General features: G+C 40.7%; 2 protein-coding genes across 2 annotated transcripts in view; one reads left to right on the plus strand and one right to left on the minus strand.

Moving 5' to 3' along the window:
• Nucleotides 1-6,456: 6,456 nt before the first annotated feature.
• The window catches only part of WDR93 (WD repeat domain 93), a 48,374-nt gene continuing 29,088 nt past the window's right edge, over nt 6,457-25,742 (minus strand). The window contains 5 exon segments of the mRNA XM_043980387.1: nt 6,457-6,957; nt 10,969-11,158; nt 16,989-17,145; nt 17,832-17,895; nt 18,283-18,493. Of these exon segments, the coding sequence (XP_043836322.1) occupies nt 6,858-6,957; nt 10,969-11,158; nt 16,989-17,145; nt 17,832-17,895; nt 18,283-18,493 (722 nt within the window). The 3' untranslated portion in view covers nt 6,457-6,857.
• On the plus strand, nt 9,334-9,775 carry LOC122738337 (60S ribosomal protein L36-like). Its single transcript, XM_043980388.1, has one exon. The coding sequence runs from the start codon at nt 9,384-9,386 to the stop codon at nt 9,699-9,701; it is 318 nt and encodes a 105-aa protein (XP_043836323.1). The 5' UTR covers nt 9,334-9,383; the 3' UTR covers nt 9,702-9,775.

Below are 25,742 nucleotides of genomic sequence, written 5' to 3' on the forward strand. Positions count from 1 at the left end.
AAGTTAAATGTACCTCCTTCCCTTCTTCACAGAGGTAGAAAATGATGGGTGTTACTACTATTAGACGATTAATATTTTTGTTGGTTTTGTTGAAATGCTTTTTTTTCCCCTTTTTTAAAAAAAACTTTATGATGAAGGATGACTTGCTGGGTAGCAAAAGAGGAGGGATATATTTGGAATGATGATGGAGCAATGAAAAGCATCAATAAAAATTTAGCAAAAAAAATTTTTAGGGGGCAGTTGGGTGGCACAGTGGATAAATGGATTCAGGAGGTCCAGAGTTCAAAACCAGCCTCAGACACTTGACACATACTATGTGACCCTGGGCCAGTCACTTAACCCTCAATGCTCCGCTCCCCTTCCCCCCCCATTTTTTTAAAGAAAGACCAGAGCTGAGTCAGGAAGGAAAGAAAAGATTCAGGAATAGAGAGATGGAAAGAGTGCTGGTTTTTGAGTTAGAGAACCTGCTTTCAAATCCTTTTCTTTAGCTGCAAAATTAGCAGGTTGGACTACATGATCTCTAAAATGTCAATGTTGGAGAAAAAAGTTTGGCAGACTGAATCACAAAATAAATATGTATTTTTCTCACCTCTTTCAAAACATTTAATGGTAGATGATATGATGGCAAAGTTGCAATAACCAGAGGAAGAACCAGTGAAACACCAGTGCTATGGCCCGTATCTTTGTAGGCCATGTGTAAGATGCTTGTGTACCTGGAGTTTCATTTCTGTATAATCTTAGATCTCTGAAGCCACACCAATTTTTATAGCTGCTTCATAGAAATAAGGTTTTGTTTCTCCTTCGGATTAACTATGATAAGCTAAGTCAGCAATCTGTCTCCTCTGAACCCTACTCTGGTCAATTTCCTCCTGTCATAGTCACACTTAATAGGCTCTGAACACATCTCTAAGGTATGCCTGGGTTTTGTAGCTTCTCCCTCTGTCGCTAGTTATATGAGTAGCACCTTTCCCCCCAGTCATTTAACTATGAAATGGACAACTAATGAAATGCATGTTGCATCAAGGATTCTAAGTAGCCACTAATAAAAACAGAACCTCCTCCTAACACCCTTCTGAGGCTTCTGACACATTCAACCTGAGAAGATACAAATGGGACACCTGGTAACCCAGGGACAAAAATAGAATTCCAGGATCTCAGAGACAGTTCACAATGGGGACTTAGAAGCTTTAAATGCTCCCAAAGTCTGATCCAGGGCAAAGTCTGATGGCTGCCTCCTGGTCTGAGCACTGCAACTTTCTGACTGGGTTTGGCTAAGAGCGTCAATAGAATGATATTGGATTTGAGTTAGTATGGGCCAGCTGGGAAGCTCTGCTGGTTCAGAGTCACAGCCCTGCAGGCTTTTCCTTGGGCTGGGATTCTTGCTCTGGCCATTCCTCTGGAGGCTTCAGATTGGGCAGGAGACTGGATCTAAGATCTTCCTCGGTACCTGGGGTGTGAGGCTCCTCACTTCTGAGCACCATTCCTGGCAGTCCCTTCCTTAGTCCGAGTAGATCTGTGACCTAGAAGTGGGTATGGGTGACAAAGCTGACAGTTGATTCCTGTTCCTGTTGGAGTTCAAGATGTTTTGGGATAAGTCTGGCACCTCCTTTTGCCCTCGTGCTCTGCTTCTTCCTAAACTGGGGGGCTGATCCCGTTCCCAGTATTCCCAGACTTGTCTGTCTCATTATGGTGACTTTGGCTGAAAAAATGGCTCACTGTGAATTTTTTTTTTAGTGAGGCAATTGGGTTTAAGTGACTTGCCCAGGGTCACACAGCTAGTAAGTGTTAAGTGTCTGAGGCCGGATTTGAACTCAGGTCCTCCTGACTCCAGGGTCGGTGCTCTATCCACTGCGCCACCCAGCTGCCCCAACTGTGAATTTTTTATTGGAAGTCTGGTGCATTTTCTAGATCTGTTTGAAAGAATTTTGGGGTTTTTTTGTTTGGTTTTGGTTTTTTTTTTTTTGTGGGGGTAGCTCACTGTACTTCTTCCTGGCACTCCACCATCTTCTAGCCTGCCATTCAGATGAGACTCATGATTTACCCCACCTAGAATTCATTTTATTTTTAATTTATTTTTTTTTTTAGTGAGTCAATTGGGGTTAAGTGACTTTCCCAGGGTCACACAGCTAGTAAGTGTTAAGTGTCTGAGGCCAGATTTGAACCCAGGTACTCCTGACTCCAGGGCCGGTGCTCTATCCACTGCGCCACCTAGCTGCCCCTAGAATTCATTTTTATGATAATTGTGCCAAGAGTTATATTGTGGAAGAGAATCATTGTCCTTCCTGATGTCACCCTGAACAAGTTAGGGAATATACTCACTGTAGGATAAGATAGATTTCTATACCCAACTGAGTGCATATGTTATTCCTTCTTTAAGACTGTTTCAATGATAGTAATGTTCAAGTGCTCCCTCCTACCCCCATCATTTTTCCCTTTACCGTAAAAGCTCTTTTACAACTCTTTTAGGTGAGATAATTTCCATTCTACCTCACCCTTTCTTTCTCCCAGTGCATTCCTCTGTCAGCCCTTAATTTTATTTTTTTAGCTATCATCCCATCATATTCAACTCACATCCATAGCCTCTGTCTATGTATACTCTTTTTTTTTTTTTTTTTTGCGGGGCAATGAGGGTTAAGTGACTTGCCCAGGGTCACACAGGTAGTAAGTGTCAAGTGTCCAAGGCTGCACCTGAACTCAGGTTCTCCTGAATCCACGGTCAGTGTTTTATCCATTGCGCCACCTAGCTACCCCCTATGTATACTATTTCTAACTGCCCTAAAAATGAGAAAATCCTTAGGAGTTACAAGTATCATCCTCCCATGTAGGAATATAAACAATTTAACCTTATTGAATCCCTTATGATTTCTCTTTCCTGTTTACCTTTTTATGTTTCTCTTGAGTCTTGTATTTGAAAGTCAGATTTCCTATTAAGCTCTGTTCTTTTCATCAGGAATGCTTGAAAGTCCTTGATTTCATTGAATATTCATTTTCCCCCCAGAAGAGTCATACTCAGTTTTGCTGGATGGGTGATTCTTGGTTGTAATTCTAGTTCCTTTGCCCTCCAGAATATCATATTCCAAAACCTCTGATCCTTTAATCCAGAAGCTACTAAATCTTGTGTTATCCCGACTATGGCTCCACAATATTTGAATTGTTTCTTTCTGGCAACTTACAATATTTTCTCCTTGACCTGGGAGCTCTGGAATTTGGCTATAATATTCCTGAGAATTTTTTTTTGTTTTTGTTTTTGTTTTTTTTAGTGAGGCAATTGGGATTAAGTGACTTGCCCAGGGTCACACAGCTAGTGTTAAGTGTCTGAGGCCGGATTTGAACTCAGGTCCTCCTGACTCCAGGCCCGGTGCTCTATCCACTGCGCCACCTAGCTGCCCCATTCTGGTTTTTAAGGTGTCATTTTCTTTAGTATTTTTGTGCCTCTTTTACCAAGATGTTGACATGCTTTTTTCATTATTTTCTTGCACCACTGCGATGTCTTTCCCCAATTTTCCCTCTATCTCTCCTATTGGATTTTCAAACTCCTTTTTGAGCTCTTCCAGAAAATTTTTTTGGTCCTGAAACATATTCACATTTTTCTTTGAAGCTTTGGATGTAGCAGTTTTGATTTTGCTATTTTCTTTTAAGTTTGTGTTTTAATTTTCCCTGTCGCCGTATTAACTTTCTGTGTTTAAGTTCTTTTTGTTGTTGTTGTTTGCTCATTTTCTAGACTATTTCTTGACTTTTAACTATTATGTAACTATTATGTTAAAGTTGGGCTCTGCTCCTGGGGGGGGGCACTGTCCCAAGCTTTAGTGGTTTGTTGCTGTTGTTGTTTATTGTGGAGCAGTTTTCAAAGCTCGTTCTGAAACTCTGTAAGTTTTCAGTTCTTCCAAAGTCATATGATCTAAGGAGAGGTATGTTTACTATTCTCGTGGACTGTGCTCTGGTCTGTGAGTGACCACAAGCACTCTTTCTGTCCTGGAAGCCACAAGTTCTGGTGTGCTATTGCTCCTCCTTGCCCTGAAACTACAATTCAGGACTATGATCTACATCTGGGTATAGGCGATGCAACAGAATTCTGCATCTAGTGCCAGGAAAGGATCTCCTATAATCTCTTTCTGACCAGTTGTCTGACCCCCTTACAGTCTGTGGGTTGAGAGCTCCGGAAGCCATAGCTGCTGCTAATTTGGTCACCTCCAAGGCTTGCTGCTAGAGTGCCCTCTACTTTACTCCACTGCAACAGACCTTTCCTGCCAACCTTATAAGTTGTCTTAGGCAATCGCTTTGTGAATTCTGCTGTTCCAGAATTCATTTTTGAGGAATTATTTAAAGTTGTTTGGAGAACAACCATCTTGATACCACCTCTGGGAATATACTCTCAAATACTCTTATTCTATTATTTGTTTCCTTTTTTGTAGCTTTTTTCTGTTTTTAGCATGCAGAAAAAGGTAAGAGCCTCGAATTCTATAACTCTATTAGACTTTGTCTTCAACATTTATCCTAAATTCATCCCTTTCACACTGGATTTGGTGAATAGGCCTCTAAACTTCATGATTTTGTAGACTTAAGTCATATTCCTGAGGCAGTGTGGAAATTTATTTTGATTTGGGGACCCTACCTTTAGGCTGAGATTAGAAAGCCTTAGGCCCTCAGGGTCTCCCCCCTCCTCCTCAGCTTCAGCTGAGCGAAAAAGCCCCGTGGGCTATACAAGACGCCAGGTCAGACAGCTGGGGGTGGGGGGAAAGCCCCCAGCTCCCTCTGACCTGAGTGGATCCCGGATAGCCTGTGCTGAGGCATATGAAACTTGGAGCACACCCCCCGCCCCCACCAGCCACAGCTCTGGCTGGCAGATTAGCTTGGTCTGTGGGGGCGAAGGAAGCCCCAAGATTTGAGTGGAGAGAAGAAAAGGTATATATAGACCTGGGAGTGAGACTAGGAGGAGGAAGGATGGACTAGAGAAAAGGAAGGAGACTGACTAAAAAAAGGAGGGGGACGGACTAGGAGAGAAGCTGACTAGAGGGGAGCCCGGACAAGGACGGAGGAGAGTTCGGTTCGGAAAAGAAGAGCCGGGTCTGACAAGGTTACAGGCCTTAATACAAACTAGGGAAAGTGTAACGTGCCCTGAGGCTGGAGGCGGCTAAGGCCCTTATTGTATTCAAGAAGTTCAAAGAGCAGCAGGTGCGAAAGAGACGCAAGAGACGCAGTGGAAAGAGCCCACAGGAAAGCAGTCAGGTTGTACACTTTATTTCCCTGTATTCCTAATTTTAAATAGTATCTCATAAATAAACTCTGATTATTTGGTTAAGAGGCTTCTTAATCTTTAGTCTATCAGTTTGGGAGCAGTGTGGTGGAACTTTATAAACAGCCCATATTAAATTAATGAAGTCAGATAGCCAAATAGTCACAGTCCCCAGATTAATCCTCCAGTCAGATTAGCTCCCCAAATTAGGCTAGTCATTTAAAAATATTCTAACATTTGAATGGCGGCCATGGCAGGACTTACGGCCCAATTATAATTTTTCTAAATTTATCATTTTTCATATAATCATAATTTTTCATAAATCCAATTATATATAAGTTTCCAGGTTAGTTATAGTTATGAATAATTAATTTTTGTACAGCAGGAATACAAATCTTTTTTTCTTTTTTTTTTAATTTTAGTGAGGCAATTGGGGTTAAGTGACTTGCCCAGGGTCACACAGTAAGTGTTAAGTGTCTGAGGCCGGATTTGAACTCAGGTCCTCCTGAATCCAGGGCTGGTACTTTATCCACTGTGCCACCTAGCTGCCCCTATTTATCTTTTTAAAAACACTTTTCTAGCTATATGCCTTTCAAGAATTGTAACAACTGGGGCAGCTAGGTGGCACAGTGGATAAAGTACCAGCCCTAGATTCAGGAGGACCTGAGTTCAAATCCGGTCTCAGATACTTGACATTTACTAGCTGTATGACCCTGGGCAAGTCACTTAACCCTAATTGCCTCACCAAGAAAGAAAGAAAGAAAGAAAGAAAGAAAGAAAGAAAGAAAGAAAGAAAGAAAGAAAGAAAGAAAGAAAGAAAGAAAGAAAGAAAGAAAGAAAAAAAATTATAACACCCCAAACCGTACTTAACTTGGTCCAGAAGGTGGGAGGATGCTCTCTTGTTTTAATACCTTTTCTACCAATATACAGTATTTCTGTTGGCTTGTTTGTCTGGAACAGTGTATAGTGGATTGATGTCTTGACCTAGCTACTGATTTCCCAATCCAAACAAGAACCAAATTCAGCTAGATGATTTTCCTGCTGACAATTGAATTGAGGATTTTTAATTACTGTTATGAAAAAATATAACCATACCTCCATAGAGTTCTGTAGACACTAGTCCTGTTAGGATTTGTTTTTGATTTGGGACAAGAGATCACAAACAGCTTTGGGACAAAGAGACACCAAACAACATTTGGTGACTAGAAAATAAATTGCTCTTTATTTGGATGACTCTATCCGATTTTCAATTCAATCTGTACAAGTGTGAGAGGAAAGACCGACCAGTTGGAGTCCCAATAAGTAGTCTTTTCACTCTAGTTTCCTCTAGTTGTCGTGTCAGACTGATGTCCTAATGCTAATTTTGGGAAGGCTGTTCCTCATCTCTGGGGTACCGTGCTAAATAAAGTGTTAGCCTTTTGACATCATATTCCTTCAGCAATGAACAGTCCTGAAGTCATCAACTGTTTGGGAATGGGTGGATACAAGTGTAAAAACAAACAAACAAAAACAACCAAAAATCTCTTGACAGCGAAACCTATAAATACCGGTCTAGGTGACATCTACGCGGAGCTGTAGAGCCGTAGTACCTTTCTCATAGGACCCTGAGGAGCAGATGACCGCGTCACTTTTTACGGCTTTCTTTCTCCAGAAGTAAGGAGCTATTTCGTAGTTGAAGCAAGCATTCTGGCCCACAGTCCTGGGTATTGTTAGAGTTCTTAAGTCTGCCAACAACATAACCAAGGAAGTGTGAGGCAATGTATTTATGTTTATTGTTCCTTACGTCCCTGGGGTTTTATGTGGATCAGAGCTTGGGTTAATAAATGAATACCTCAAGAAAGACAGGAATCATGTGCTGAATTTTGCCCACTCTGCAAAGTGATATAAATTGGTAAAGGGAATCTTTAATTCAGGGACCAGATAAAGACAGCCTTCAATAATGTGTATATAGTGTGACACAAACTAAAACCCAACAAAGTACAAACAGTGGGTCCACATTTACAATGATACCCAAATTCTAACCTTTTCTATTTAAAAACACTAATAAGTTTTTATTTTAATGTGGCTTTTTACAAAGGTCTCAGAGTGGGTGGAACAGTTGTAGGCAATTCAGGAAAATTTCAAGTTTGAAACTTTGACTGAAACTTTGAAACTTTGACTACAATTTAACTCCCTTAATGTTACACCCTAACTTTAGACCCAAATGAAGATATTTTAGTCTCCAGGGACAAGTGAAAACAAAAGATGGAAATGAAATTATTCTGAGAGACCTTTGCATTGAGTCCCAAGTGAGTGGGAGAGTAGAAGGTTCCCTCATGCGATGATGTACATTATTAATTTTCTCACCGGGACCTAGTCAGAAAATGTGGGGTAAACATGAGTAGCATTAAAATAATTTGTTGATCAAGCCCAAGGAAATATTGCTAGAAGGCATCTATAATTAGGATCTATAATAAGGACTGGAGGCTGAAGAGAAACAGTGTCACACATACAGTTAATCTTTGAGTAACAAATGTCCCTTACATATGAACTTCACTCTACTGAGGAGCTCATCTCCTCAGCTGGCACTGAAGGACCCGTTGCCCAGAGATCCCCAGTACCCGATTCAGAGAGGCCTTTTGCAGGGATTCTGTACTAATGGTGACAGTAGAAAAATTATGGGACACATAAATATGTAAATAACTGTGTGGGGTCTAATGGCTTTTACCTAGGATCTAAGTATCTTCAAGTAGGACAATGCCTCAAATGGTCTAGTAAAGTTATGATGTGGCCAGCCAATGTACTTCAAAGCAGTACCTGCAAAGCTCCCAGAGTCCCAGACTCCCACACAAGTTGTTACTGTAAAGCTTCACAGCTCCTTTGAAATAGCCCACATTAGCAGCTTTTCTAAACCCAAGGGCATCATGATGCCTGAAGCTTGAGGGAGCATATCAAGTTTACTCAGAACCCACTGTTTATAGGGTTCAGTTATATGGGCTAAATAGAAGTCTGGCCTCCGATACTTACTAGCTGTGTTAACCTGGGCAAATCACTTACTTCTGTTTGCCTCAGTTTCTTCAATTATAAAATGGGAGTAGTCGGGGCAGCTAGGTGGCGCAGTGGATAGAGCACCGGCCCTGGAGTCAGGAGTACCTGAGTTCAAATCTGGCCTCAGACACTTAACCCTTACTAGCTGTGTGACCCTGGGCAAGTCGCTTAACCCCAATTGCCTCACTAAAAAAAAAAAAAAATGGGAGTAGTTATAGCACCTATTTCTCAAGGTTGTTGTGAAGGTTGTGAGATATTGGTTTAAAAAAAAAAAAGCACATAGCACAGTGTCTGGCACATGGTAGATCCTATAACAATACTTAGTGCTTCCTCACCTTCCAGCCCCACTTCGCAGCCCCCCATTTAGCAACCTAATTACTTATGATTTTGTTTCAGTGGAAAAATGTATTTCTAAATCAGCAAGACCCACTGAAGACACCGAGATGGACAGGGCAAGCTCATGGTGTGTGGCAGAAAGTGCCCTGGCCTTGGAATAGACTCGTCTGGGCCCCAGCTCTGCCGTTCTGTGCCTAGGGGCTTTTGTCCAGGTCTCTGGGTCTCATCTGGAAAATGAGAGGGTTGGGCTAGATTGTGTCTAAAAGTCCCTCCTAGCTCTAGTGCTCTAAGTGTGAAATAACATGAGACACACAGAGGTTTCATGGCACCATCTACTGGCTACATCAAGAAGTTCTGTATTAACGATTGGACTCGGGCAAGAGTCCATTTAGGGACAGAAATCGGTACAAGGAAATGTGATCAATTAGGTGACAAATGTGTTGTTCGTTTAGAGCAGAGGTTCTTAACCTTTTTTGTGTCATGAACCCTTGGAAAGAGGAAGGGGTGTATAATTATCCCCATTTCACAGTTGAGGAAACTGAGGAACATCAGAGGTTAAGAGGTAAGTACCTCGGGTTACAGCCAGAAAGTATTTGAGGCCAGATTTCAGAAATCTATTTAGCCTTGTTCAGATGTGAACTATACAAACAATGGGTCCTGAGCAAACTCAAGTTTCAGGCATGATCATGATGCTTTTAGAAAAGCTGCTAGGGACATATCCCAGAGTTCAACGCTCTTTCCTTCCTTCTGTTGTGGCTGCCGTTGAGGCTACAGTCGCGCTGCAGCCATGGCTATCCGCTACCCCATGGCCGTGGGCCTCAACAAAGGCCACAAAGTTACCAAGAACGTTTCGAAGCCGCGACACTGCCGCCGCCGTGGGCGCCTGACCAAACACACCAAGTTTGTGCGAGATATGATCCGGGAGGTGTGTGGGTTTGCCCCTTATGAGAGGCGAGCCATGGAATTGTTAAAGGTCTCCAAGGATAAGAGAGCCCTAAAGTTCATCAAAAAAAGGGTGGGGACTCACATCAGAGCCAAGAGGAAGAGAGAGGAGCTCAGCAAGGTCCTGGCTGCCATGAGGAAGGCTGCTGCCAAGAAGGACTAGACTGGACCCTGCCTGCCTTGCCCCAGTTACCCAAGAAATAATAAAGATTTGACAAACAGGAAAAAAAAAAAAAAGCTGCTAGGGGCAGCTAGGTAGCGCAGTGGATAGAGCACCGGCCCTGGAGTCAGGAGTACCTGGGTTCAAATCCAGCCTCAGACACTTAACACTTACTAGCTGTGTGACCCTGGGCAAGTCACTTAACCCCAAATGCCTCACCAAAAAAAAAAAAAAAAGCTGCTAATGAGGCTATTTCAAAGAGGCCTGTGAGGCTTTAAAGTAACAACAACTTCTGTGGGCATCCTGAGGGACCCAAAGAGCTCCAGTCTGGGGGAGCAGATGGATTCTTTCTCAGAATGTTTTTCAATGCATAAAAACACATAAGATTCCAAAAGAATCCAAAAGAAACCAATTTATATCGAAATGCAATTATCAAACAATTTTTTTAAAATGGACCCGAGGTTAAGGATCCCTGGCTTAGGTAATGGAAACCAATGTTTTCTGAAGTTTCTGGGACAGGTTGTAGAATATCTTTCTTCAGAGGTTTTTAAAAAACCACATAATAAAGTTCCCATTTTTCTAAGATTGATTAGGCAGTCTGTTTGGAAGCATTCTGAACTGGATAATAGATTTGGGGCTGAAATGGACCTCCGGTAATAATAATCCTCTCACAGAGGCCATTCAGTCCCTCATACTCATTTTGCAGATGAAGAAACTGAGGCTCAGAGAGGTCATGTGACATGCTCTGGGTCACACGGCTAGTAAAGGCAAAAAGCAGGATTTAAACCCAGATCTTATTGCCTCTCAAGTATCCATCCTTTTGATTCTGTGAAAAATCAAGGAAGAAGTCTTAACTGGTGGCCTACCGTTAACATGCCAATTAAAGACTACTGAGTTGGGCCTGATTTGCAGGAAACTGTCAGCACGACTAAAGATGTTTATTTTCTCAAGATGATTAATAAAGTGAAGAACTCTGGGATCCTTCTCTTTAAAAAATGCATTGTTCCCTCAAAGTACATTTAAAAGATGAATTGTGAGAGAAAATATGAGATGAGCGGGAGAAAAAAAAGAAGAAAAGTCCTTCACACTGCCCTAAGCTTAATAATACTCTATTTCCACTAACCTATACAAGACATGAGAACAAGAGTGTGGAGCTGGGCGATATGCTGAAAATGCTCCTCCCATCATAAAACCCCAGTTTTTCTAAAGACAGAGAAAGTCCAGGCTACCTGTTTGGGTGAGATAGAAGGCTCTAACTGGAATTATTTACCGGTTTTGGAGGAAAATTTCACATCTCTTATTCAAGGACAACTGATGGGTAGAGTTGCTTGGTTCTGATGAAGAAGGGTGAGAAGATTCATCTTTAGATAAGGAAGCCTTTATTTGTTTGTAGGAATCCAATTTAAAAACGAAAATGCAGTGGCTATCACTCTGATATTTAGCACCATCTTGTTTGTCTCCTGAAAGAGAGAGAAAAGGAAACTCCATGTTCTCTGAGATGTAGCTTCTTGAAACTGTGGGTCACGATTCCATATGGGATCACATAACTGAATGTGGGGGTCATGAAAACTTTGGCAACAGTAAAAGGTTATGTGTATTTATTTTATATACCTATATACCTGGAGTCAGATTTCTCAGGCAAAAAGGGGTCTCAAGTGGAAAAAGTTTAAAAAGCCCTGCTCTAAGATATACTCTGAAGTCTCTGCAATGACAGATAGTTTGGATGCCAGCAGGCATGGGCAGTCCCTCTTTTAGAGGTGGCTTTATTTCTCCGATGGGACCTTTTAATTCTGCTTGCATTTGCTGTCTTTGAGTGCCTGGTTTATATAGAATAGAATGACTTAGAGGTGCTGTGGGCAGCTAGGTGGCTCCGTGTATGGAGCACCAGCTCTGGAGTTGGGAAGATCTGAGTTCAAATGTGAACTCAGACACTTACTGGCTTTGTGACCCTGGGCAAGTCACTTAACCTGGACTGCCTCCAAAAAAAGAAAAGAAAGAAAAGCATTGCTGTGAGGTACTCCCAAGATTAAAAACAAAACAAAACAAAACAAAAAAACTAAAACCATCATTCTTCAGGAAAAAAGTTAGGAGAAAGCCTAGTGACTAGAGAAGATCTACCTGACTATCAGTATCAAGGTGTCACAGGATGGGCAAATGTTATTAAATTACTGGATTGTCTTGGGTTCTTATGCTTCATTTCTAGACTGCTAAGTGAGTTAAGCTTTGTCCCTTCCTCACAGAGGCAGGAAGCCTAGCGTTTGAGTTATTTGGAGATCAGAAGCAAGGTGAAATAAATGAGGCAGATCTCATTAGATTTTTTTTAAATTCCCACCCAATTTTATTTTATTTTCAATTTCAGATTTTCTCCCTCCTCCCCCCTCCTTCCTCTACCTCTAAGGCAAGAAATACAAAACTCATTATAAATTTTGAAGTTACACAAAACAAATTTCCACATTAGTCATGTTTAAAAAAAAAAGAAAGGAAAAAAAGGGCTGTTAGTTTAGAGTGTTGGGACTGGAGCTGGGAAGACTCATTTTTGTGAGTTCAAATCTGGCATCAGATACTTAAGTTGTGTGAACCCTGGGCAAGTCACTTAACCCAGTTTGCCTCAGTTTCCTCATCTGTCAAATGGCAAACCACTCTAGTATCTTTGGCAAGAAAACCCAAAATGGGGTCATGAAGAATTGGACAGGACTGAAACAAGTGCACAACAACAAAAACTGTTTAAAAAAGAAAAGAAAAAGAAAAAAATGCTTAAATCTGAACTCTGAGTCCATTAGTTCTCTATTTGCAAGTTGATAGCATTTTTTATTACGAGTCTTCTGGAACTGCGGTAGGGATTAGATTTTAATCTCACAAATAAGAAGTCTGCCACAATAGTTAGTATTAAGTACTGTATGATATGATTATGGATTTGAGTCAGATTAAACTCTGAGGATGGGGTCTGGAAGGTACCCAGCCCTGCCCCAGTATAGTTCGTTTAGAAGTTTATTGCTTGTCAAATTCTCACTGTCTCCTTTAAGTTTTATTGCCAATTAACAGTATTTTTACTTCTGCTCAGTCTCCCCACTTGTCAGCTACATATTAGTTTTGTCTGCAATCCATCATGTGTCAGAACCCCAGTCAGTGGGTCAGGGAGTTAGCCCACCAATTCAATACTTGGGACTCAAGAAGAAAGGACGGGGCTTGGCACAGGATGCAGCAATTGAGTTGAGACCAGATGTTAAGTGACATGTCTCTTTTTCTCAGAGCAGAATCCCCTTGGCCCTGGGGTCCCAACAATGGATTATTCTTTTCTTCCCAACATAACTGAAGATAAATTTTAACCCTGTCATCCTTAACAATGCTGAAGCACCTGAGTGACTCTTCCTGTTATTCAGGTTGAATATCTTTAGCGATGGGCCTGGAGAGGGGAGTCAGTGGGAACTGTGAGATCTGAAACATCTGACTGTCACTCCCCTGTTTCCTCTTCCTTTGGTTTGACCTTGTTCCCCCTCCCCTTTTCCCCCTTGTTCCTGGAACACGTATGCATGTCTCCATACATTGATCACGAGCTGAACACGCACCCTGGGTGAGACAGGATTGGATGTTAGATGGTGAACTCGACCTTGTGTGCGTGGGGACTTCCCCTCTGACCGACATTCCTATATGAGGTCAAGGAATGTATTGGCTGGCGCGGCTCGGGCATTGAGCTTGCCCATTCCTATGGGAATGTAATAAATCTGTCTCTGCTTGACTTGGTGGTCTCCTCGGGTTATTTGGGTAAACTGAGGCAGTTTGCTCCATACAGTACTAACCAAGGAGCTTCCTAAAGGAGAATAAAGGATGGTGGAACTTCAAGCAACATGTAGGGGAAGGGTTGTTTCTGCCAGTATTAATTAACACTTATTTGTGCAGTACAGAGTTCAAGTTGGTCTCCGTCTTCAAGAAGAAAGTCAAAGGGTTGAAGGTACACATCTCTTTTCTCCTTTTCAAGGAGAATGAAGATCTCCTTGAAAGAACAGAGATATTTCAAGGAGGAAACAAAGAAGAAAAAGGATGTGAAGAGGCTGGGGGGGGGCGGCTAGAGAAGGAGGAAATGTTATTTACCAAGATACAGAAAGGTAGTAGAACATGACACAGACAAGGAAGTGAAGAAAGACCACTAAACATTTGCGTTATGTGATAGGTAATCATAAAAAGAAGAGCAGCACACATTTGTATAGTGCTTTAAGATTTGTAAAGCGCTTTACAGACACAGCATTTAATCAAAGCTTAGATAGGAGATTCCTTCCTATAGATGTGGGAATTGGAGCTTCTTTTTCTCCAAGGAATCATGACGTTGACCCACAGGTGCCACCATGAAGAATGAAGAATAGATAGAGGGGGTAATTCCCTGACAAAGCATACCAAGGGAGTTATTTTTCAACCTAAAATAAATAAGGGTCAGGAGTCCTCCGGCGGCAGGTATCTGGTACATAACAGAGGTTCTCCTAAGACTTGTCACTTGATAACCACTACTCACTTCTGACAGTTTCTGAAGGAACTCAACAGCCATACTAAGGACTATTGAATCCTAAGGGGGAGGGGGAAATGAAGTTCTTGGAGGTGGCAGTTTCTTCGCCATTCCTAATTAAAGGCAGGGACTTAAGAGAAATATGGATTTAGTCAATGGACAGTGGCTAAGAAGATGGTGCTTGAGGAGATTTGGATTTCTGAGCCATAGCTTAGTAATATGGAAATGGTGGGTTTTAACTAGGGATGGAGTGCACCTAACAAGGCCTTTTTTTTTTTTTTTTTTAGTGAGGCAATTGGGGTTAAGTGACTTGCCCAAGATCACACAGCTAGTAAGGGTCAAGTGCCTGAGGCTGGATTTGAACTCAGGTACTCCTGACTCCAGGGCCGGTGCTCTATCCACTGCGCCACCTAACTGCCCCCTATAAACACTATTTTAAAAGCCCTTGTTAAGGGGCAGCTAGGTGGCACAGTGGATAGAGCACCGGCCCTGGAGTCAGGAGTACCTGAGTTCAAATCCAGCCTCAGGCACTTGACCCTTACTAGCTGTGTGATCTTGGGCAAGTCACTTAACCCTCATTGCCCTGCCCCCCCAAATAATGTTTATAATTTAATAAAGAGGGATTTAAACTGAAAAGGGATGGAAAGGAATAAAACTATCTAGTTCAATCTAACACAATTAATTTTATATAGAACAGCAGGTCAACAAAGGAAGAAGAGGAGAAGAGAAAAACAGTACTTCATAGGAGACCATATCTTAGAAGAGAGGCTAGTAATTAAGCCCACTTAACTTATGTGCTTATGTACAAATGTGCAGAATGTGAGCAAGGAGCCAAGAGTCCCTGAGATCCTTATGCAAGATGACAAAATTAATCTTGTAGGTATCATTGAGACTAGGTGAGATGGGACTCATGATGGGAATATGTCTCTAATACCTTAATCCAATGCACAAAATAGATAAAAGATAGACTCACATGAGGAAAAATCCAGGAACATATGGTAGCGAGTATTTGGGAGAGACCCAATGAAGGAAAAAAGAGAAGTGGTTTTGTTGTGGGATTATACTATAAACCACTTAAAAGGAGGCATTAGGCGACAAATTTAAGAAACATCATGAGCTTGGTACAGAAACGGAATAGTGATGGAGGCCTGAAACTATTTGGATTTCTGCTAGAACTTTGTCAAATTCAGAGACACTAACCCATTTGTCCCTTGCCTTGGTGATAATTTCATTCTTTAAAAGGTGGAGAAAGTGATGAAAAGAATAAGTAGTCTCAATCAGACTCTGACTAACAAGCAAATATCTTGGTGTAGGGGATAGGGCTTTGGACTTGGAATTAGGAAGACCTGGGTTCAAATCCTATCTCAAACACCTACTCACTGTGTGGACCTGGGCAAGCCTCATAATCTCTCACTTATAAAATAAAGGCTATGGACTCAGTGGTCCCTAAGGTCTCTTCTAGTTCTAAATCTAAAATCCTATCTTCTTGGTGAGCTCGGAGTAACTATTCCAACTCAGAATTCATGGAAGAGAAGGAGAAAAAAGCCAGTCAGAATCAGACACGTCGCTTAGATTTTGAGACAGCAGACTTCAGGAGGGTCAGATAAATGACAAGTGTGACATGATGGCTTCACATTTTACATGGGGAGTGGGCCCAAGAGGGAGAGGAAGCTCTCTCAAGAAGAAAATTCGGCAATACTCAAGAAGTAGAAGCTATTCCAGTGAGGAGGAAAAGACAGAGCTCTCTAAACAGATCACTGTGCTACAAAGGGAATTCAACCTTCAAGTCAGGTTTTTAAAAGACAGAGAAGGGGGCAGCTAGGTGGCACAGTGGATAGAGCACCGGCCCTGGAGTCAGGAGTACCTGAGTTCAAATCCGACCTCAGACACTTAACACTTACTAGCTGTGTGACCCTGGGCAAGTTACTTAACCCCAATTGCCTCACTAAAAAAAAAAAAAAAAAAAGACAGAGAAGACATAGGAACACAGTCTCTGAAGAAATGATCGCACTGACTACAAAAGTGAAGTGTGTGGTAGTTGTGAGCGGGTGGGAGCATATAAGCAATGTGGAATTTCCAAGAGTGAGAGTAAACAAGGTTATCAAGGAAGTCTATGAACAGAAGGAAAGATGGGCTGGCCAAATGGCAATCCCAAGGAATAATAGGTGAACATTGTCTCATGGGAGGACATGGACAAGAGTAGCATTGGGCCAAGAGGCACAGATGGCTTAGGATCTGCATTCAGTTCAGTGAGATCACAGATGCATTACAGTATTCCTCTCACTGAAAGGCTAGAGGACCACTTGTTGAATATGTTGCAGAAGGGATTCTTGGCCAGGTAGGGTCTGGACTAGATTGTTTCAAGGGTCCTTTCCAGCTATGACATCCTTGTTTGTGTGTTGTTGTTTTTTTGTGTATGAGGCAATTGGGGTTAAGTGACTTGCCCAGGGTCACATAGCTAGTAAGTGTTACGTGTCCGAGGCTGGATTTGAACTCAGGTCCTCCTGAATCCAGGGCCAGTGCTCTATCCACTATGCCACCTAGCTGCCCTATGACATCTTGTGATTCAGTGAATATTAAAAGTAAAAGAGGTCTTAAGAACATTTAGCCACAGCTCTCCAGTCTTTACATTTACATTTATTTAATTTAATCATTTGACACCCTTTCTCACTTGGATCTAGTGCATTTACTTTGTGAATGGAACTACAAGCTGAAAAGAGGGTCCATTTGGCCACATTCCCTGGGTTTTCAAGCTATCCTCTATCCTTGAACAGCAAAGAATTATTCTTTCTTACCCCGGATAAACACATGTTGGCCCTCTGAAGACAATGCAAACACGGGCTGCCAGGGGTTTCCCAAAAGATAAGAGGGAGGGAGACCCAATTCGCAGATGATCTGTGACTTGGTCACATCCATGAGATATACTGATCCATCCCAAATAAAGAGCAGGACCTGGGGAAGCAAACAGATTTTGCAGTAATTACAAAGATAGTGTATTACATTGCCAATATACTTTCCTTTTTTAAAAAATTGTTATTTTTTGTGGGGCAATGAGGGTTAAGTGACTTGACCAGGCTCACACAGCTAGTAAGTGTAACGTGTCTGAGGCTGGATTTGAACTCGGGTCCTTCTGAATCCAAGGCGGGTGCTTTATCCAGTGCGCCACCTAGCTGTCCCAGCAGTATACTTTTGTTACAGAAAGATCTCTGGAGACTGCTGTGGGGTGAAAATGATTGGGAATCCTAAAGTATAATAATGGTAACCAATAGATAACATCATACTAAAGAAGAGTTGATATTGCTACTAGTAACCCAGTGCCTGGAGCCAACAAGAGCTTTAAATTAAAACAAGAAAAGTAGAAAACAGTCTATTAAACCGTTTGTTTGTGTGCTGGAGTATTACTTGTTATCTCATGGTATTTGTATAATAACCAAAGGGGTTGCAATTTCAGGCGCCAGCATTGGGCGAAGAATCAGGCACATCCTACCAGGTGCTAAAAACAGAACCAGGACGCAATAAACCCATCAATGCTTTGGAGGAGTTCCGGGTCCTCCAAAAGGATGAGCTCCATTCCTAGGAATAGTCTCTGCTTATTTGGGGTCTTCACCCCATTTTAAGATGGGAAGTTACTTACTTACCATGGAAGGTAAGAACGAGATGGGAGCCAAGGCACAAATGGTTTCATTTGGATGCTTCACAGGTCTGTGAAAAACAAGACAATGTTGTGTATCTTGAGAAGCTCCCTCAAGGAACAAGGACAACTAGGAGAGCCTTGCTGTTCAAAGGCACTGATCTGTTGGCATCTTCTTCTGACATTCCATGTGCCTGAAAGTGTGCTTGCTGTTGTACACACATCCATATGGAAGAAAGTCCTTGATTCTGACCTGATGGTATCATCCCCTTTCTATCCATCTACTCATTAAAAATGAGGATGACAATACAGTGTAGGAGAGAGATGATGAAGCAGAACTGCTTTTTTTTTTTTTCAGGTAAACAGTGAAACACAAAAATGCTTGCCACATAATATAGATGTGTTTCTCCAAATCCACAGAATGCACAGACACAATACATTTTGTCTAGATCACTAACCTCTCTACAACCACACGGATGCTGGGTTCCCTGCATCTTTCAGCTTTTATCAGGTGAAGAGACCCATCAGTGCACAACACCAGCACCTCCACTTTGGTGGCGGCCATGACTGGTGGGAATGAGCATTCCTTGGTGTTGTCAGGATTTTTCATGAAGTGAATACTTCTGCATAAACACCCCTCTGGGAGGGAGACCACAGCAAGTAGGAATCCTAGGAAAAGCAAATACGCACAGCCTGGTCAAAAACCCAGAGGCTGTGTACAGAGGCAGAAGATTCTTTCTCCAGAAGGGAATCAGGATAAGCTCCATGCAGAAGGAGGGTGCTTGAGCTAGGTCTTGAAGGAAATACAGATAGGTCTTGATTAATGCAGGTTTAAATCATGTGAAATTTGATTTAGTGTGAATTATAAAATGGTATCACATCACATAATGTAAGCCAAAGATATGAATGAGAGGAATGCCTACTGGCAAATCAGGATAGATTAGGTAGGGAAGAAACACGGGGCCAACCAATCTTCTTCTTCTTCTTCTTTTTTTAAAAATACTAAAAATTTTTATTTATAGTTCTGGGTTCCAATTTTCATCCCTCTTTTCTTCCCTCCCAAGGCAGCAAACAATCAGATAAGGCCAACCAATCTTAAGAGAGCTTTTAGGACTAAAGAAGGGGTTGTGGTATTAGCATAAAGAGTGACCTCATTCATCAATCAATCAGTCAATAAGAATTTATTAAGTTCCTTCACATCCCAGGCACCACAGACACAAAGACCAAAAGGAAACCATTCCCACTCTTGAAAAAAAAAATTTTTTTTTGGTGGGGCAATGGGAGTTAAGTGACTTGCCCAAGGTCACACAGCTAGTAAGTGTCAAGTGTCTGAGTCCGGATTTGAACTCAGGTACTCCTGAATCCAGGGCCAGTGCTTTATCCACTGCACCATCTAGCCGCCCCCTATTCCCACTCTTAAGGGAGAAAACATATATATTTATAAGCATATATAGAAAAAAATCCAAAATTTTTAAATTTTGGGAGGGAAGGAACTAACAATTGGGAGAATCAGGATAAGCTTCATATAGAAGAAGGTAGTGCTCGACCTAAGCCTTGAAGGAAATACAGGTATGTCCCAATTAGTGTGAGTTTTAATAATGTAAAATTTTATTTAGTGTGAATTATACAATTAAAAAATTATAAAAACAGGTCACATGTAATTCGAGCCAAAATTCAATTAATGAGATGCCTACAAACTAGTTGAAGGTTTTAACATGCCACCATATCTTCAGTCTAGACTTGCCTATCATCATGTGTGAATGTGGCATGCTGTGCACCATATTACTAAGACTTGTGTGAATTTTTTTAAGGCTCTTAACAAAATTGACAAAAGAAGAATACTTCAGAGGGAGACATTGCCAGTACAAAAAGAAGAGGGTCGTTATTACATTAGAACAAAAAAATTGATGTTATTGAACAGCATAAATGTGATCATTGTAAACTCTAAAACAGAATAATATGGCAGAATGCCTGAATCTATGGTATTGCATATTCTAAAACATACAGGTAGAAAAAAAGAGGAAAAGTTGCATCAGCTTTTTACGGTTTGCAAACAACTATAAGGAAGAGTAGTGTTAATATTTTATCCTAGTCCATCCTTCACATAGCTGGAAAAATGATCTTCCTCAAGCCAAGGTCTGACTGTGTGACTTGCCCCCTACTCCATAAACTCCACTGGCTCCCTATCACTTATGGGTTATAAAATCCTCTCTTTGGTGTTCAAAGCCTTTCATAATATAATGTTCTCCTAACTTTCCAGTCTTCCTACACTTAACCTCCTTCATTGTATTCTGGGATCCAGTGAAACAGGCCTCCTGAGCAGTCCTCAAACAAGAAACGCCATCTCTCAATTTCACCCGTTTTTCCTGGCGGTCCACTATGCTTGGAATTCTCTCTCTCCTCTCAATCTCTTCACTCCCCTGACCTCAAGTCTCAGCTGAAAGCTCACTGTCTACAGGAAGTTTTTCTCCATCTCCCTCAGTTCTAGTAGCTTACGTCTGTTGATTAATTCTAGTTTATCCTGTCTATAGCTGGTTTGTACATAATTGTTTGCATACTGTCTCCATCATCAGACTCTGAGCTCCTTGACAGCAAGGACCAAGTCTGGCCTTTCTTTGTATCTCCAGTGTTTAACACAGTGCCTGACACACAGGAGGCACTTTAGTCTTTACTGACCGACTAACTAATAATGACAGAAATGTAGTGTCTTTCTGCTGGATGGATTGAAGATCCCAATTAAAAAAAAAACTCCACCTATCCCTTCTTAGAGCAGCTACTCAAAACAAAAGCTTCAAGTTTACAGTATGGAGAGTTCAAGTTTTACAGTGCAGGCAGTTAAGTAAAATGAAAGTGATGTGCACAGTGAAGAAATTTTTACTGCAAGTAATAGTTGGTACATTAAAAATTGAGTTCAGTGGCATAATGTTAAAATTATGGGAGAGGTGCCTAGTGCAGACAAGGATGCTGCAGCTAAATACCCTGATGTTTTGAAGAAAATAATCAAAGAAAGTAGATGCATGATCAACACACTTGTTTTTGTTTTTGTTTTTTTGGGGGCCAGGCAATTGGGGTTAAGTGACTTGCCCAGGGTCACACAGCTAGTAAGTGTTAAGTGTCTGAGGATGGATTTGAACTCAGGTCCTCCTGAACCCAGGGCCAGTGCTCTATCCACTGTGCCACCTAGCTGCCCCCAACACACTTTTGATGTGGAAGAAATGGATTACTTATGGAAAGGAGGCCTTTCAGAGCTTACATTTCTTTTCTTTTCTTTTCTTTTCATAGTGAGGCAATTGGAGTTAAGTGACTTGCCCAGGGTCACACAGCTAGTAAGTGTTAAGTGTCTGAAACCAGATTTGAACTCAGGTCCTCCTGACTCCAGGGCCGGTGCTCTATCCACTGCGCCACCTAGCTGCCCCACAGAGCTTACATTTCTAAGAAAGAAAAAACTCAACCACGATTTAAAGTGTCCAAGGATCATTGTTTTCAGAGCTAATGGGGGGGTTATATATTAAAGCTGATGCTTATTGATTTCCAAATCTCTTGCTCCAAGAGGTGAAGCTACAATTATCCATTGCTTCTGGATCTTTGGTGGTCAAGTAAGAAAGCTGGGTGACTAAAGCTGTTTTCAAAGTCTGGCTTTCAAGTTATTTTAGCACAGCTATTGAAGAACATTCCAAGGATAACAATGTGGCATTTAAAGCATTACTGATTTTAGAAAATGCTCTAGGTCAGAGATCAGCAAACTATGGCCTGAAGGCCAAATCTGGCCTGCTGTTGCCTTCCTGGGTCCAACAAGTAAAGAATGGTTTTTACATTTTAAAATGAAGTTTTATGGTATTTTAAAATGTAAAAAAAAAAAAAAACCCAAACAAACATTCTGAGCTGGGGGCATACAAAAGTAGTAAAAAAGCAGGTGGTACAAAAGCAGTTGGGACAAGATATGGTCTCCAGACCATAGTTTGTTTGCCCAACCCCTCCCTCCCTAGGTCACCTGACTGCCCTTTATTCATTGTACGAAAATGTTAGCATGCAAATTTTTTGAGATGTGGATAAACCTCTCAGTACCTAGCAATGTATGTTTGAAGATTTAAAGAAAAACAAGACAGTTCATTCTATGCTACTAAGATATTTTAAATAAATTTTGATGTTTTTATTGTATAGTCTGTGCAGACATTACTTAGTTATAAACTGGAGTCAGAAATATATATTTTCTTATCTTTTGCCACTATATTATATTAATTGATAAACTTATTTTTTAAAACCCTCATTGTATATTTCCATTGGGCTAGAAACAACTGGCATATTTTACATATGATTGTACCTGTGAATAATGTGAATTCAAATAATGCTATGACTTCATGGGATTCATTATTCACACTAATAGGGACCTACCTGTAAGGTATTCAATGAGGAAAAAAGCATTCCAGGCATAGGTGATGATATAGATTAAGCAAAGGCACTGATATGGAGTGCCATGCATAAGGAAATAGTAAAGAGGGTTTGACTAGACTATAGTATTCAGGAAGGGGATTAATGTATAATGAAGCCGGAAAGTTAGATGGGAACCAGGTTCTGAAGAATTTTAAAGGGCAAACAGAGCAGTTTATATTTTATTTTAGAGGCAACAGGGAACCACTGGAGTTTATTGACTAGGGAAATGACAATGGTCAGACCTGTGCTTATGAAAAAATTATTAAATTTTTTTCTATAAACAAGCATCTGCTTTCTCCCTCTTGACTTACTCCATCCTCTTATTTTATTTTATTTTTGTTTTATTTTTTAGTGAGACAATTGGGGTTAAGTGACTTGCCCAGGGTCACACAGCTAGTAAGTGTTAAGTGTCTGAGGCCGGATTTGAACTCTGGTCCTCCTGACTCCAGGGCTGGTGCTCTATCCACTGCACCACCTAGCTGCCCCATGATTTCTTAAAATAGGATATGTAAGCTCTTTTTTGGTCATGGTTTTCAGTTAGTTCAATGATTCTGAAATTTTCTCTTTTCAATTTATTTTCCAGGCCAGTTGTTTTTGCCATGCAATACCTTATATTTTCTTCTAATTTTTCACTCTTTTAAAAATATTTCTTGTTGTCTAATGGAATCATTAGCTTCAATCTATCCCATTCCAATTTTCAGGGAGCTATTTGATTGGGCAAAGTTCTGTATCTCTTGTGCCAATTAATTTGGAATATCAATTCTCTTTCTAATTCTTTCTTCCATATTTCTAATTTTTCTGATTTTTCCCCTAGCATTCTCATTCCAGTTTTTTTAGCTTTTGTTCTTTAAACTCTTGCTTCATCTCTTACAAGAATTGTAGTTGAATTTGTGCCCAAGCTGTGTTTTTCTTTAAGGCTTTGCTTGTAGAGGTTATGAGAAAGGAAGTAAAGGTAATGCATACGGACTAATTTTTTTCTAAAAGTTTAAACTATGAAAGAGAGAAGAAATATAGAATGATTGTCTTGATGGGATGGTAGGGTCTAGCAAAGATTTTGTTTGTTTGTTTGTTTTTAGTGAGGCAATTGGGGTTAAGTGACTTGCCCAGGGTCACACAGCTAGTAAGTGTTAAGTGTCTGAGACCGGATTTGAACTCAGGCACTCCTGACTCCAGGGCCGGCGCTCCATCCACTGCGCCACCTAGATGCCCCTTAGCAAAGATTTTTTTTAATGATGGAGGAGGCTTGAGCATGATCGTAGACAGCAAAGAAGAGAAATGGTAAAATAAGAGATTAAGGATTGGAATAGGGATGGTTGAAGAGGCAATCTACTGGAGAAGACAACAAGGGATAGGATCAAGCACACATGTACAGAGAATGATGAGAAGGATTTTCTTATTAGAGGCTGCTATAAACGAGGGGAGAGTTGGGGAATTATGTCAAGAGGTTTGAGATGCCTTTATTTATTTAGTAATGTATGAAGCAAGGTCTTCAGTTGAGAGTGTAGAGGAAGGGTAAGTAAAGTTTGAGAAAAGAAGGTTTGAAACAGCCTCTGTGTAGAGTAGAATAAAGAATCAATTAGGGAGGGGTGACAGGATTACCTTGCTGCAATGAGGGCCCATTTAAGATCAGATAACATACATCAGGAGAGGACCTGGTCGGCTCAGTTACATGACCTCTAGCTTTGTTCAGCAGCATGTGAGTGGGAGAAGGGGCAGAGTGATGGAGTAATTAATCCAGGGTTGAGTTTTGGCAAAGCATGAACAATGACAAGACAAAGGGTTAACAGATTCAAGAATAGAGGACAGTGTAGAGTTGAACTGGATAACTATAAGGTAGAAACTAGGAAGGGAGTAAAGTGAATTGAGACTAGGACCCATGGCTTGAGAAATTATTGAGATATAGAGGAATTGGTCATGATAAGGATGGAGAATAAATTTGAGAAGGGTAAGGTATGGGAAATGATGGAATGATAGGAGTAGTGGTATACAGGTAAAAAGTTTAACAAACAGCTCTCTTAAAAAAAAAAGGAATGAACACATAACACACCTTTAAGTTACATCTGCATCATCAGCATTTTCTCCGTCATCTTCTTAAGTTTGGGTGATGAATAAAACAATAAATCCAACTCTGATTTTATAGTTTGACAATTCTGGAGGTATAAATGCTCACAATGAAAATTTAACGATTGGCTCTCGTGACTTGGTTTGAGCTGGCACTAGTTCACCCCAGATCAGAAGTTATGACCAGCTCAAGCAATGTTAATATTATTCATCTCAAGAGTGGAACATCTGTGGGTGATTATGGAGTCTAGACTGTGTATGGTTTAGGAGATTAAGGAATTGAAGGGTTAAGGTGTTTGAGGGAACATCAAGTCCTCTATGGTGAAGTCCTCTAGTAGAAGAGCAGGAATTAGGAGGAGAGGAAGAGTGAGCCAGGTACTGAACTCCTTGAGAATGGAGACTGTTCCCTAACTGATAATATGGTCAAAGGATATGAATAGGCAATTTTCAAAGGAAGAAATCCAAGCTATCAAGAACCAACTACATGAAAAAGAATGTTTCAAATGATAATTAGAGAAATGCAAATTAAAGCAACTCCAATGTTCCTTCCACCTCACATGCAACAGAATAGAAAAGTTGAGAAAAGGAGAAAATGACAAACATCAGAGGGGCTGTAGGAAAACAGGTACATTGATGTACTTTTGTGGAACTATGAATCATCCAGGCATTCTGGAAAGCAGTTTGGAACTAAGTACCCCCAAAATTACTAAACTGTGCATACCCTTTAACCCAGTGATACCAATACTAGGTATATAACACCAAATAAAGAGGAAAGGGACTAACATATGCAAAAGTATTTATAGAAGCTCTTTTTAATAGTTGCAAAAAACCCAGAAAACTTAGAGGGTAACCAACCATCTATTGGAGAACAGCTGAACAAACTGTAGGATATGAATGTAATGGAATACTAGTATGCCATAAGAAGTGCTAAAAGGAACAGTTTCAGAGAAACCTGGAAAGATTTGTATGAACTAATGTAGAATGAAGGGAGCAGAAATAAGAAAACAATTTATACATTCATAACAGCACTGTAAAGACAAACAACTTTGAAAGTCACAAGAATTCTGATCAATGCAACATGGACCAATTATAATTCCAAAGGACAAAGATGAAACAATGCCTGACAGAGGTGACAGACTCAAGATGTAAAATGAGGCATTGGCTTACGTGGGAATTTGTGAAGTTTAACTAAGCATGTCTGTTACAAGGTTTTTTCTCTTTATTTTTTTTTTTCATTTGAAGGGGCAGGATGGGAGTGAGAAAATAAATGATTGTTCATTTTAAAAAGTAAAATAAAATTACACTTTAAGAAGTAGGGGCTTGGAGGCCTTTTGATAACAGCTACCTTAAACTGAATTGAGAGAGAAATTTTATTAATAGTTAATTTATATAGTGATATAAGGTTTGTAAAGTGCTTTACACGTGT

This window comes from Dromiciops gliroides, chromosome 2 (assembly GCF_019393635.1).
Source record: "Dromiciops gliroides isolate mDroGli1 chromosome 2, mDroGli1.pri, whole genome shotgun sequence".
In the NCBI taxonomy this organism is placed as follows: Eukaryota; Metazoa; Chordata; class Mammalia; order Microbiotheria; family Microbiotheriidae; genus Dromiciops; species Dromiciops gliroides.